We start from the raw sequence: 14,639 nt of genomic DNA, 5'->3' as shown, positions 1-14,639 counted from the left end.
ATGCAGATAAGTTTGGCTAACCCCATCTGTGCTAAACAGAACAGTGTCAGACTGCACAACAAAAGTACAATAATACATAATTAAAATAATATTGTATAAAAATGTTCTGCACTGTCCGGGGCCACCCGCACTGGGCAGCCCTCTAATGCACAGGGTGGTGCAACTACCGCGCTGCGGCAGCCGGGGAAGCGTTCCTTCCTGCTGCAGCCCACCCCTGGGCCCCGGTGCTGAGCGATTCAGACACATTCTGCTTTTCACTACATGGGGGATTTGGAGATGCAGGCGTGATACAAAAATTCGTGGATACTATCCTTCAAAGTCCGAACCTCCCCGTAAGAGGAAGCGGAGTATCCAGAAAGTTCCCAAAATAAAACTCAATATCAAGCAGGCATCTATTAAGCAGGCATCCTTTATTACAGCGCTGGGCAGCACTGGGGATTGATCCACCATAAGTGCTCCAGTGATTCGGTAAACTTCCAAAGATTATATACTATAAAGTCATACCCATTCATAAGATTCCCGAGGATTCATTAACATATGTAAAAGCTCAAGCTGCATGCATAGTTGTCTTTTTAGTGGTCTTTGGGGGTCCTCCAGTGGTCTCTGATGGTCTTCCTCACCTATCCGCTGGTTGAACTTTGGGTTTCCTTTGCCCATATATAGTCATTGAATTAGCTCCTCAGTCCTTTAGCCTTGGACTGTCACAAGGGGCTGATTTAAACTAGTTCCTCGAGTGCTTATCTCGGCACTGATGTCCCGAGTCTCTGTTATCAATGAATTTACAAGCTTATTCACCATCTCTTTTAATCCCATCTGGCACCAAGTTGCATTCTTCAAATCCCTGAAACTATCTTTACAAGGGAGGAAACCACAAGAGAACAAGGATGCTTACAATAAGGACTAAGTCAAGGACTGTCAGGGGTTTAGTTCTTTCAGGCGGGGACAGACATGTCGGGCCCTGCGCCACGGCCTGCAGCCTGCTCTCTAGAGGGCACTCGGCTCTGGCCAGGACTGCCGAAGGGTGCCAGGGGAGAGGCGTGTGGCAAACCCAGCTCTGGTTGCTCGGCTAATCTTCTAACAGAAATTCGCAGTTAAACAGATGAAGTAGTGTCTGCGGTGTACGCTGGGGAGTCCCTGCTAGCTGAAAACACAGAGCAAGCTATCAGCCCTGACGCCTTGCTCCAGCTTGCTCCCCTGTATTTAATGGTCACCTTTGTTGACATGACCCGATTCTGTGTGCGGGGCTATCGCAGGGGACGAGCCAGGCTTCCTCCCTGACCCCCGCTGCTCCCTCCTCTGTGTAAGCGCACAGAAACACGCCAGGCTGAAACTCGCTGCACCAATTTGCCAATCCCTGTTTATGTTTTTCAGACCGCACTGGAATGTTTTGCATCACGTCAGGCAGGAGCACAGTGAAACGCAGGCTCGCTGCAGGGGTTGTGACTGTCTTACAACGACCCTTTGCCGATGAAGGTCGCGCCAATGGCTGTGTGAGCTGAGACCCCAAAGAGCTGGCTGTGCGAGGGGCTCTTTAGGCCCAAAATGACAAAGGTCCCGACCAAGGGTTTGTACTGTGAAAGTCTCCTACAGCTCTGACTCACCTAATTACTGTTCCTATCATAATCACCATCGTTCCATCAGGTGGTGGATCTTTTGAAGGTGCCCTTTAATGTTTCATCAGTACTAGTGTCTGCAATAACGGATGAGTAACAGATCAAGTATAACGTACCCAAGAATTATTTTTCTCCCTAAAGCAGACATGTTTGCTGGATTGGATGCCACTGAGTGCCCTCACGTGGAGGGCGGCACGCCGCCTCCCGGAGCTGCCGCCCCCTCCTAACTGACGGCTGGGGGAAAGCCCTGTGTTAGGGCCATCAGGCGCAATAAGGAGGACACGTTCCAGGGACATTCCCTGTGACCACACATCTCGGGGTGTGGGCAGATGCCAGGACTTACACCCTGTCTTGCAGAAGAGAGCAGGAGAGGTGGGGACTTTCTCACTTCAAAACAGGTATTTTCAACACCTTCACTGAAAAAAAGCCTAAGTATGTTTTGGCCTGCAGGGAATGATCATGTGCAGGTGGTTGACACAGGATTTCACTGAGCTCTAGAAACACACTGCTTTATTTTATTAGATGTGGCCATAAATATATGTGGGAAGAAACAAACAGAATGGACAATACATCCTGAGGACTGTTCCAGTACATACAGTTGGATACGCTCCCGCTGGGCACCGGGGGCTCATGAGAGGCGTACCAACTGCTGCGGGAACAAACCAAACTCCACTGGCTGTGTCCCACTGCAGGGAGAAGAACGGGGCGCAGGTTTTTGACACAACTATTTCTAATTACAAAAATGCATTTAGAGAAAATGAAACTTTTCAGTGGAAATAGTTGGCATTGCCAACACTCTCAACCCCAAACATTTCTGGGTGGAACAGCTGCATTAGTGGGAAAAAAAGACTCCAAAGCCCGTTGTCCCCTCCTCAGAGGGCAAGCAACTGGGAGTCATTAGGTGGGAATCACTTTTTGGCTAGAACTCTCAGTTATGCGCTACTAAAATAATAAACGCGATTGAGCCCTAATATGTTTCAACTAATCTGAATCAAATTTTCTTGGATTTTTTGGTTTTCAAACATGCAGCTTTTTACTGGGATAAGGAATAAAACCATCGTCATTTAAACCATAGTGGAGAGAACAGTTTCATGCTAAGTGTTAGGCAGCTGGACCTCCATGGAAGGAAGAGCAGCATATGTCCTCAGGACCAGAACAACGGCCTCCCTCCAACACAGTCATACTGCAGGGACTGGGTTTCTTCTTTACTGTGAAGAAATATTGTTCTATGGGATTATCTGGTGTTAATAAAATTGCTTGATGACTATATAATGGAGGTTATTTTATGATGTTTAATCATGAGAATGAGTCATATTCCCCAGATAGACCTTCCACAGCTTCTCTGTGTAGCTACATAAGCCAACTGAACTTTCCTGACAAGAACTGACCAGAGGTAGGAAGGATGGACGAGGATTCATGACCACTGAAGCACCAAAAATGGTGGGTAACAGTCCAGCCGTACCCCAATAAACGTGCTCAGCAGCCTCAGCAGTTTCTCCCAAACACATCAGTCCAAAGGAGGCTGTAAATGCAGCGCTCTGAAAAGGGGGTGCCACGGGAACTGACAGGAGCTTGCGTGCGCCCAGCCCACACACCCATCACCGTGCCATCACCCCAGCCCACCACGGAGGCCGTTTCAGCCTTGCCCCCTACTGCTGCCACGCACACCCCACAGGGAAAAGAGTTCATTTTCCCAGCTTTCAGCCAATGCACATCTGTGTTACTCAGAGCACAGGATAACCCTGCCAGTGCACTGGGTGAGCCTTTCAGGCTTAAATAGTCCTCCATCCTCCCCTGGGCAGGTGCTCGTAACAGTTTCATCACAGGAAACGAGAAGAGGCCTCATTGCAAACAACTATGGTGTCATCTGCCCCCAAGGCATCTTCCTCCTCCTCCTCCACCTCCTCCTGTCATGGCTGTGACCTGAAGCATGTCAGTCATGCAAGGGCTGGTTTTCCTGAATGCCATTAAGCTCTCAGCTTCGAGGGTACATTGTGTCTGTATGTTCCCTCCATTAGTTATACCCAGTGCAAAAAAAAAAAAAGATCAGTTTCAAAACAAGCCCATGTTTTACATCTCACCTTGCAGTTCAATTCACGCTATTTTTTTATAGCAATGTGAGAGGCACAGAGGCAGCTTCCCTGGAGCAGCCTTTCAGAGGTCCCTCAAGCAGAAAAGAATCCAAAAGAGCTCTTTAACACTCATAACCAACACAGGCGAGACTCTGCCTGGGTGCCTGCGAGCAGCCAGGGCCGAGGATGCACAACATAGTGTGTAAGAGACATTCGCTGGTGATAAACGAAGAGTCCTGCCTTGTCACGCTGTTCAGCCTCTCCCTACGCACAGCCGTAGCTGCCTCTCAGCCCCTGCTTGTTGCAGCAACTGAAGTTTTCTCAGCTTTTTTTCATCTGCCCGTGACTGAGAACTGTCCTTGGTGTGGCCAGAAGATAAGTCAGTGCCTGTTTCCACCATCAATAAGCCCCCTGAGGTGGGCAAGAGGAGGAAAGGGAACTCAGAGGCTCAGCTGGTTGAGCATTGCATTGCGGAGGGATGCCAGGCGGTTCTGAGTCTGGGCAATGCCAGAGGAAGCCCTCACGGCTCCTCGTGCTGTACTCGCTGCACCACAGGGTGGGATAGCAAAGGGCACACTGACTTAGAGTGAACGTGCCTTGATGTGCTTGCGGAGCAGCAGCTTGATGCTGCAATAAGCAGCACCAGCCCGAGATTTCATAACGTTCCACTGTCCCATTTCACGGTACTACTGGGGTCCCTTGCAGTTCCTGCAGGGTTTGTTGAAATCCCTCTTCTGTTACAGTTCTCCCATCCCTCCAGGTTCTCTTCTGCAGCGTTATCTCTAGATTTTCCTGGAAGCATTCTCTAAGATCATCTAGTTAGCTCAGTATGCTTGCAAATGCCTGGACAATCCTATGAGACATAACTGCAGAAAAAACTACCATCCTGGGAAACGGCTTCCACCTTACCAGCTAACTGAAATAAAACATTCCTTTCAGGAACCATTTGTTCCGTAACTTCTATCCCTGATCCTGGCCAGTCATTTCCAGATGCACTCAATCCATCAGCCTTCTTCATTTTTAAGGAGCTAATCTTCACTCTTGAGGTATGGTGCCTGCACAATTTCTAGGGGAAAAGTGGCATTAAATCTTCCTTTCATGCATTAAACATGAAGCTGTGACGTATGTTGCACACACGCATCCTCACTGATACTCAAACTATCCAAACGTGCTCTTTTTGTGAACAGAAGACATGAAGCTTAGTCCACTGGAAAGGAACGACTCATACAAAAGATGTAATAAACATCTTTCCAGACAAAAAAGAAACGCCTTACCCTTCTGCAGAATTACACAGAACAACATCGGAACTTATCCATGTCCTTATAACAGTGGTGGCAGCAACTGGAAGCCAACAGTCAAACAGAACGTAACCCAATGGTTTTATGAGCCAAAGGAGCTGTTAGTGTAGAAGAGAATTTTGTGCACTTCAAGAGAAAAGGATTCATCACTGGAACAAGCTACAATTATGACTTATACTCTGCTAAGTTTTGCAGTGAATGATGTAGAATCATAGAATCACAGAGTCATTAAGGTTGGAAAAGACCTTGAGGACCATCAAGCCCAACCCCCAACCCAACCCGCCCCGTGGCCTCCTAAGCCATACCCCCAAGTGCCACATCTACACAGTTTTTGAACCCCCCAGGGACGGTGACTCCCCCACCTCCCTGGGCAGCCTGTGCCAGGGCCTGACCCCTCTGGCAGGGAAGACATTTTCCCTCATCTCCAACCTAAACCTCCCCTGACGCAGCCTGAGGCCGTTCCCTCTCGTCCTGTCACTGGTGACTTGGGAGCAGAGACCAACCCCCCCCCTCACTCCAGCCCCTCTCAGGCAGCTGCAGAGAGCGAGAAGGGCTCCCCTCAGCCCCCTCTTCTCCAGGCTAAACCCCCCCAGCCCCCTCAGCCGCCCCCCAGCACACTTGTGCTCCAGACCCTGCCCCAGCTCCGTTGCCCTTTATTAAATTTATTACATTAAATAATATGTAATTATTTATTAAATCTAAATTTCTACAAGCCTGAGAAGGCCTTGCTTCCTCGGACATTTCAGAAATGAAGTCTAGGAGAAGATGAAACTTTAGGTGTGTCCTGCTGTGTGGGTGAGGGTGTGCTGGGAGGGGTGTTTATAAAAAGAAGTTTCCACAAACACTCGCTACAAGCCATAACAAACAACCCTCTAAATTAGCAACAACCAGCGTCACAAAGGCTGAGTGAGAAAAGAATAATACAGCAGATCAATACGGGAAGTTGGCTACCGCACAACTAGTTCAACCTGCAGAGAATGACAGCTAACAGACTGCGTTTTGCTACAGATCCCATGCCTGGGCAGGGGGACAGACATGAGAGGCAGTCAGGAGAGAAATTTCAAATGTTTGAGGCTCAGGTGGCTGTAAGGGCTCAGAAGTCGCTCAGCTGAACTACCCACTGCGTGTGTTTGAAAAAGACACAATCTTAAAAGAAGAAGATGCAAGATAGCAAATATGTCCTACTTGGGGTCACGCTGTGTCCATGAATGGGAAACGAAGCTGAAGGGAAACGCTATTTTGCCTTGCAGCTTCTTGACTTAATCGCCTGAGCAGGGACTTAGCCTTTCTCCTCCAAGTAAGGGTGTTTGTATTTGCACTGCAGAAGGAAAACATCCTGACTGATGTGTTGAAATCCCTTCAGGAGTGAGAACATTGCCTCTCATACCCACAGACATGTCGAAAGAGACTAGCCCAGGGCCAGGATGCTTTCCCAGGGCTCTTGACCATCCTGTAACTGCGTTTGGTCCGGGCACATGAAGAGTTATCTCCTGCAACAAAGTGTCACGCTTCTTTTCCTCACAGAGCTATTTTCCAGGTGTTGTCATAAAAATTTTGATAAATTGTTATTTATAGAACATAATTGTAGATGTTTGCTTGGAATAAACTGCCGACACATGATATCTGCCAATATTGAGGAGAAATCGCAAAGGTGTCCGAGTGGTTCAGTGTACCTACAAACGCCATCCTGCGGTATGTTTTCAAAAAGCATAAAGCAGCAAAGGGCTAAAAATAAGGAACATACAGCATAAGAAAACCACAAACCAGAACCTATTAAAATATCACTTAAGTATAAAAAAATCAGCTGGGATTCTGTGACAAATACCTGAAAAGAAAGAGCATGAGGAATGAATCCATTAGAAGAGAGACAGCAACATCCATAACTGCCCCACACCACGACAGTTTACTGTTGTGCTGAAAGAGATGTGGACAGGGTGAGGTGAGTGGGATGAGTTTAATTCAGATGACTGTAAGTCGGTGGACTAGATCACGGAAAAGATCTACCTAATTCAGGGCCACCCAATAGAAATTACATGGTTTGTATCAATAAACAAACAGTCATGAACACGTTGAGTACGGGTTAAGCTTCCTGACACTGTCAAACATCTCCCTTTGGCAAATTACCCTTGGCAGAAAAGCTACGGCTTGCAAACGCACGTGGAAGGAACGCACTCCCTCTGACGGTGACACCCACTGTCTCAGGTATAAATGCAGACCAGGCAGGGTGGCACTTGGAGCTATGATTCCAGAACAACTGTAGGACCAGCTTTGAGTTTTAACCTGAATCATTCGCTGCTGCCACCATGAGCTGCGGCTCCAAGCAGACCTCTAAAAGCTGCCTGCGGGGGAGCAGTGGTGGTGGTGGAGGGGGCAGCAAGTACTCCTCTGCCTCCTCAAGAAGAATCACTTCTCACACAAGTGGTGGCGGCAGGATTTCTGGCAGCAGTTGTGGCGGAGGAAGTTCCAGGAGCAGCTATGGTGGGGGAGGCAGCGGTGGTAGCTACGGAAGGATGAGGCACAGTAGTTACGGAGGAGGAATGAGCAGCAGCAGCTGTGGAGGAGGAATGAGTAGTGGTTATTATGGGGGGAGAGCGAGCGGTGGTGGTTACAGAGGGGGAATGGGCTGTGGCAGCATGGGAGCAGGCTTCGGATCCGGTGGGAGTGGGTTTGGTGGAGGTTACGGAGGAAACTTCGGTAGAGGTGGTGGCAGCTTTGGCAGTGGAGGCTTTCATGGAGGGAACATGGGAATTCTCTCCAACGACGAAAAGCTGACCATGCAGAACCTTAATGAACGCCTGGCTTCTTACCTGGATATGGTCAGAAATTTGGAAATGAAAAATGCTCAGCTTGAACAATTAATTAGGGAGTGGTACCAGAAGCAAGGTCCTACTGGTACAAAGGACTACAGCCACTACTATGGAAAAATCGAAGAGCTTCAAAACCAGGTAGGATGTTCTTTGTCAGAGAAGTTTAAGCATTGGCAGACTTTTTGCGACCAAGTAAACTCTTTCAGGCACCCAGCACGGATTCTTCTAAACTCATTAAGTGCTTCTCTGAAAGTGCCTCTTGTGCTTGAAATTCTGCCTTCGGTTGCATCCACCTATCTGCAACTAAAGGTGGAGAAATGACGCACACCCCCTCGAGCACAGCCCACAGACCCTTCGGTGGCAGTGACTGCGGACTCTCAGAACGCCTGTAGTGCATTTTAGAGCCTAGGAAAAATGGTAATGATTACCCTCTGCGATGTGCAGTGCCTGACCTTTGAGTACAGCCCTTGGCCTGGGGGCATGGAAGGTGAGATAGGGCTGTGGCAGTGACACCAGGGTTCTTGACAGGGCTCTTGCACTCACAAAACAGTTTCTGCGGTTCTGATGCTATTTTCACACAGGTACCTCTTTGCTTTGCACTGTAGATGACCTTTCCAGGTCTCCGTATGTAGGAAATGCTGTTCCACTCAGACACCTGAGAACTATAATACGAAGGTCGCACTCATATTTCTGCCCCTTGTGCAAACCTGAGCCATTCACAGGGAAAATTTTGCTCAGCGTATCTTCTCTTCTAGCTTGTGACTGCGGCTGTGGAAACCAACAGGGTACTTCTGGACCTGGATAACACAAGGATGACTGCAGAAGACTTCAGGATAAAGTAAATACATATTTCTCTTCTCCAGGCACTGCCTTCCTTTCTCCTACTTTCCTCAACTTAGTTTCATAAATTCATTCCATAAACAAATCAATCCACAGAGACTAGGGTTCCTCCTGGTTCCATGGCAGCACAACTGAAATAATTTGTAAGGCTTCAAAACTCTTCATTATTTCTATAACGATCTTCATTGGGAATACTCCCTATGGCTGCGGAGTCAGAGCTTTAAAAAAGCTTTATTTTTAAGGGAAGAAAAATCATTATCTTCTTTCATTGAAAGTCAGACGAAACAGACAGATGGCACCTGCACAAAGTCTACAGTAAGGAGAAACAATGAAAAAGGCCACAGAATACATTTGAATATTAAATTTAATATTAATATTAATATTTAAGTAGTGGCTGCTGGTTTCATAGTTCTGCTGGTTGAGAGATGTTGTGTGCTACAAAGTATACAAACAAAAGCAGACGCTGAGATACGGGAATACGTGACCTCTTTCATAAATAAATAAAGTCAGTAGGAGAAGGACTGGAACCCAAGACCAGGGCTGACCTTTCCGCACTGTCCTTGGTGCAGGTACGAGATGGAATATGGTCTCCGGCAGAACGTGGAGGCTGACATTAACAGCTTGCGACCCTTGTTGGACAGCCTGACTCTGAGCAGGTCGGACCTGGAAATGCAGTTTGAGTCTCTGAAGGAGGAGATGATTGACCTCAAGAAGAACCATGAGGAGGTAAGAGCCAGCCCCATGAAATGCAAACTGCAGAGGGTAACAAGAACACTGACGATATCGGAAATGCTGGGAGGTTTCGCAGGTAACGCCCTCTGCACTAAATAGTGTCCCTGCTCTCCCAGTGTGCGGCAGCTCGGCCAGGGGCCTCCTGAGACGGGCTGACTGCCAGGCCCAGGCTGTGCCAGGGCCTCTCTGAGCACAGCCCCAAATAATCGCAACAAGAAAAAAACCCCAACATACATGTACATGTTGTTGAAAGGATCCGGGATGGTTTATGCCTTCAGAGCAAATTAACTGACTCCAGAACTTTTTCGCAACCTAATTTCACCATTTCTGTTTATTTGCCTTGGGCCCGGGTTTTCTCTGTAGGAAATGAAATCTCTGCAGACCCAGTCTGGCGGTGATGTGAATGTGGAGGTGAATGCTGCTCCAGGAGAGGATCTGCTGAAAAAACTGAATGATATGAGACAAGAATATGAAAATATTATTCAGAAAAACCGTGCAGAGGTTGAAAGGTGGTATGAAAGCAAGGTAAATGGTTACAGTTTGAATGCTCACATTACAAAAGGAAAACAGTACCAACTTTTGGTGAGAACTCCCTCTAGGTGAATGACACTTTAAACAACAATGTCCACTGCTTTTAGGATATAATGGTAGAGCCCCTTTGATTAAAACAAAGGAAATCACAAGTGGGCTTGCACTGCACTGGCAGAGCCACGCACACAAGTTTAAACAGCCCCCGTATTACAAGCGGCCCTGCTCCAACTTGTGCTGCCAGGTGCTCCCATGACAGACTGCCACGCTGACGTCGCAAGCAAAACTCAGAAACTCCAATTCTGTATATTAATTTTTCAGATGGAGGAAGTGAGTCAACAAGTCCACACCAGTGGCCAGGAAGTGGAATCAAGCAACCAACAGATCTCTATGCTGAGGCGTGACTATCAGAGCCTGGAAATTGAGCTGCAGTCACAAATCAGCCTGGTAGGTAACGATTGCTTCTGATCTCTGATATGCAAAGAACACGTGAGTTGCTGGGATGACAGGAGGTCGGCTGTAGCTAGCACTCCGTTTAACAAAGATGCTTGGGGCGCACCTGACACCATGTAAGATTTTCCTCATTTTGGGCAGAAGAATGATCTAGTCCTGCCACATTCCCACAAACACTGTATTTTTTCTTTCATTCTCAGGTACAGTCTTTGCAATCCAACTTGCAAGACACGGAATGCCGCTATAACATGCAGCTGCAGCAGATCCAGGGGATGATCGGCCCCGTGGAGGAGGAGCTGGCCAGCATCCGCTGTGAGATGGAGAGTCAGAACCAGGAGTACAAGAATCTCCTGGGCATCAAGACCCGCCTGGAACAGGAGATTGCTCAGTACCGGGCACTGCTTGAGGAAGGGCAGCATGATATTAGGTACGTACATTCAGATTAATTAATGTGCCATCTATGCAAACAGGTGAAGATGCAAGTAGCAATATTCATATTACAAATTAGTGCCATTGATTCACCATCGTCATATTTACTACAGTCACAAGAATTCATACAGAATGTAAATCTTAGCTGGCAGTGTACAACGCTGCATTATTCTATACTTGTTATGAACAGGACAAAAACATTTAGAAAAGCATTTAGAACTACATCGTGCCATTTGTTCTCCTATGTACAGTCAGAAAGTACAGTTACATAGGGAAATGAAAGGTAAGCAAGAGAATAACTGTCATTTATGAATACTCAGGGTACGTATTTGGAAAGACAGGTGAAGCCATTCAGTAGCTTTCCTTTTCGTCTTCTGTGCAGATCAGTTAATTTGCCCTTAACTAGGCTGGTTTAAAAGCAGCTCTCTAGAAGACGTTTCACACAACAGTCCTTTCTCAGCCGTACAAGGAGCTCAGAGGAGCCAGCAAATGGCCCTGATGCAGCCGATAGGATGCCAGGCACTGGTCGTGTCGCTACACATCTCCATACGCGCCCTGTCCTCCCTACAGCACCGCACAGGGAGGAGCTGGTGGTGGGTCTTCAGGAGGAGGAGGTCATGGAGGAACTAGCTGGTCGTCCGGAAGAGGAAGTAGTGGAGGAGGAAGTAGCTGGTCCTCAGGTGGAGGAAGCAGCGGAGGAAGAAGCGGAGGATCCTACGGAAGAACTTCCTCTTTTGGAGGTGGAGGAGGAGGGAGTGGAGGAAGAACAGGAGGTGGAGCCTGTGGTAAAACTTCAGGTGGAGGAGGTGGCAGTTGTGGAGGAGGAGGGGGCAAATCCTGCCTCTCCCACTCCTCATCTTCCCACTCTGGCAACTCTTGTGAAAGCCAAGGTAAAAATTGCAATAAAAGAGTAGAGCCTTGCACTAACTTTTTTTCTCTGAATAGCAGGAAAGGATACGACAATTTCCTTCCTTATTTGGAAATCTGGAGATATTTCTGCTATTTTCTCCCAATTGTGTTTTAAGACCACTCTGACATTTGGTCTTCTACAGTAACGTATCAACATGGTAGTATTTTCACACGACTTGAATGAAGGGGAAGTTATGAAGAGTTGTGTCAGAGGATGTGTAGAAAGAGGAAATGAAGGAGGAAAAGGAAAAATAATGCCCAATCCAGAGCATGCAAGCAACCAGAGAAGTCAGTAGTTTCAGAATGAAGCCAAATGTTAGAAATATAACAGGTATTAAGGCGGCAAAATGGTTAAACCAGGGTAAAATAGTTGGAACACTTGTGACATTTAGGGTATAAAGGGTATTAGCTGCAAAATCCTGAAGCAGCAAAAGATGAGGACTGACCAAAAGATCTTTTCAATGTCTGATTTCACGCTGTGGCTCCAGGAGGAGCTGAAAACCTGAAGCTCTGCCTGGAAGGGAATAAAACATTGGAGAGAGGAGCAACAATGGAGGAAGTGTCCGAAGCCATAAAAACAATGAGATTGGGTAAGGCTCCAGCTCCTGACAGCATCTCAGGCAAACGCCTGAAAATGTTGAAAATGAACAGGAAGTTGTAACTTTTAGAAAGATTCTCTTCCACTTCTGATTTTTAAAATGGCAAATGATCCTGCTTTGAGGCTTCCATTTATTCCTTTTTATCAAGGAAGTAACAGGGATATTCATCTCACTTAAAGATGTAGTCTATCTCACAAACGGGCCCTTTCCCATCACAGACTGACAGTTGGGCATGGAAGTCTTGGCTACAGACCGAACGGCCTGAAGCCATTCATATGGAAAGCAAGAATACTGTACACAGACTCTCTTGATGCTGAAACAAAGGCAGTGAATTGAGAGGCTTTTTTGTAATGCGTAAGCTTTTTGGTAAGATTTGGCACAGATGAAATCTAGTTTTCAAAAATGAATAGGCTTTGCAAACTTCTCCGTAAAAATCTCCTCCTTTGATCAAGCATCTCTGACTTGCAACAGTCCTACATGTACCACTGTTTGGTAGGCAAGATTAAACATACGATGTGCCATCCTACTTCAACTTTCAAAAAGTTGTTATAAATACCCCCCCCCCATAAATACAGATTGTAAGTTCACCTGGATTCGACTAAGACTGCTAGAGCCACTCGAAATTTAAGGAGCGATTTACACTTACTCAGTAGAGAATAGAAGCAGGTCCAGGTATTTAATAAGATAAAGCTGCAAACGCACATGCTTGTACATATATTAAGTCTGACACTGTTCCAACCTTCCCAGAATGCTGGGGGGAAATCGAGTCCACTGAGAACTGCACAGTCTATAATTATGAAGTAACAAAAAGATCAAAAATGCTGAATGAGATAACGCTTCTTCAGAGAAATTCTTGCTTCCTTTAATCTTTCAACAGGGAGTTTTAGAAAGTCTGAGGAATGACCGGCAAAACCAGCATCTTCCACTGCAGGGCCTTAGCAGTGGGCCTTTGGACCAAGCAAGAATATACTGAGCATGTCCGATCACGCCTCTGCAAAGAGCAAGAGCAAACGCTTGTTCAAGTTACTCAACACCTCCCTCCAGGGGCTCATCAGAACTCTCTGGATGGCCTACCTGCTTCTTGTGTCTCAATTTCTGTGCCTAATCACTGCTACCTAAGTTAATCTCTACCGTGATTGGTATTCTTGTGAAAAAAGAAAAAAAGAAAAAAAAACCCAACCCAAAAATAAATGCTAATAAATCTCTGCTTCTCTCTGATGCAAGCCGAAAGCCGTGTCTGGGAGAAATTTCCTTTGGCAGACATTTTTGTTTGAATCAGTTACAAATACCAAGCCCTACCCGTGGAATACACAGTAACACGTCAGATTATGCGCAAGACCCAAAAGTTAGCAGCGACATATTCACCATTTAAGACTAACTGGGCAAAACTCTGAAGAATACACTACCAGGTACAATGCCCTGGTAGTCCCCGCACCAGGAAACCAACAGTGAAAAACCCTACTTGTTTCTGCTATTAACTGCTATCAGGGAAAGAGGGTGGGTTTAAGGAACTGGCTATTCACTGGGAAGCCTTGTAAAAAAATCTTCCTAAGGAGTCACTAAAATGCATTATGAACCTTTTTTATCCTGGAATTTAAAGATGGAAATCTTTGGCTCCCAGTGCCAAAACACCCCTGAGCGCAGAACTTAAATCATGTACAATTAATTATCCAAAATAAACACATTTCGAGTGTGACCTGCTGGGTACGCAGCAGACACCAAGTGGATGAAAGTTCGGTAATAGGATACCCCTGCTCTGTGACAGTGGTTAACGGTACTGTAAAATAAATTCATAAAGCTGGAGTATGCACTAAATCGCACGCATATGGTCTTACAGAGGAAGGAATTCGCAGGCTAGTTTTGCTGATCACAGCCATGCCTTGCTGTCTTGCTGTCTGGTAGCTGCACAATACCTGGCCTCTTCTACTTATTTCCACTTCAGGGCATTCCCCATGTCCAAGTATGGACACATATCCATTTCACAAAGTAGATTGGCAAATTATTCATATTTAGGAGGTGATTTTACAAAGCCCAGGGTTAGGCAGAGAGAAGAAAAAGAAGATATCCAAGAGAAAAGATTCCCAAGCCAACCCTAAGGGTTGCCTGCAGATCACCCAGCAGAGGGACTGCTCCCACCGGTAAGGGTGCAAATGCCTTAAAAGATGGAGACTGAACTTTTTAATTATAGCCACATTTCCCTCCTTCCGCCCCGACGGGTGCTAACTTGCCAGAGGGTTCCCGCTGCCCACTGCCCCGTGCTGTATCCCCTGCAGTGCTTTTCATTTCTGCTGAGGCTAATTGAAGCGTGGGGTCTGTGTAAGCAGAACTTCCATGGGGTGAACTGCTGAGGTGAACTGCA

The 14,639-nt window shown here is 46.7% G+C and overlaps 1 protein-coding gene across 1 annotated transcript; it reads left to right on the top strand.

The window, feature by feature from the left end:
* The first annotated feature begins 7,286 nt into the window (after nt 1-7,286).
* Nucleotides 7,287-13,582, top strand: LOC142067874 (keratin, type I cytoskeletal 17-like). Its single transcript, XM_075116871.1, has 9 exons — nt 7,287-7,928; nt 8,546-8,628; nt 9,200-9,356; nt 9,726-9,887; nt 10,212-10,337; nt 10,544-10,770; nt 11,343-11,662; nt 12,170-12,271; nt 13,158-13,582. Exons 1-9 carry the CDS (start codon nt 7,287-7,289, stop codon nt 13,181-13,183), a joined length of 1,845 nt encoding a protein of 614 aa, XP_074972972.1. The 3' UTR covers nt 13,184-13,582.
* The last annotated feature ends 1,057 nt before the right edge of the window (nt 13,583-14,639 follow it).

This window comes from Phalacrocorax aristotelis, chromosome 23, assembly GCF_949628215.1.
Source record: "Phalacrocorax aristotelis chromosome 23, bGulAri2.1, whole genome shotgun sequence".
Lineage (NCBI taxonomy): Eukaryota > Metazoa > Chordata > Aves > Suliformes > Phalacrocoracidae > Phalacrocorax > Phalacrocorax aristotelis.
The sequence above is the reverse complement of the archived record's forward strand: the minus strand, read 5'-3'. Positions and strand labels throughout refer to the sequence as shown.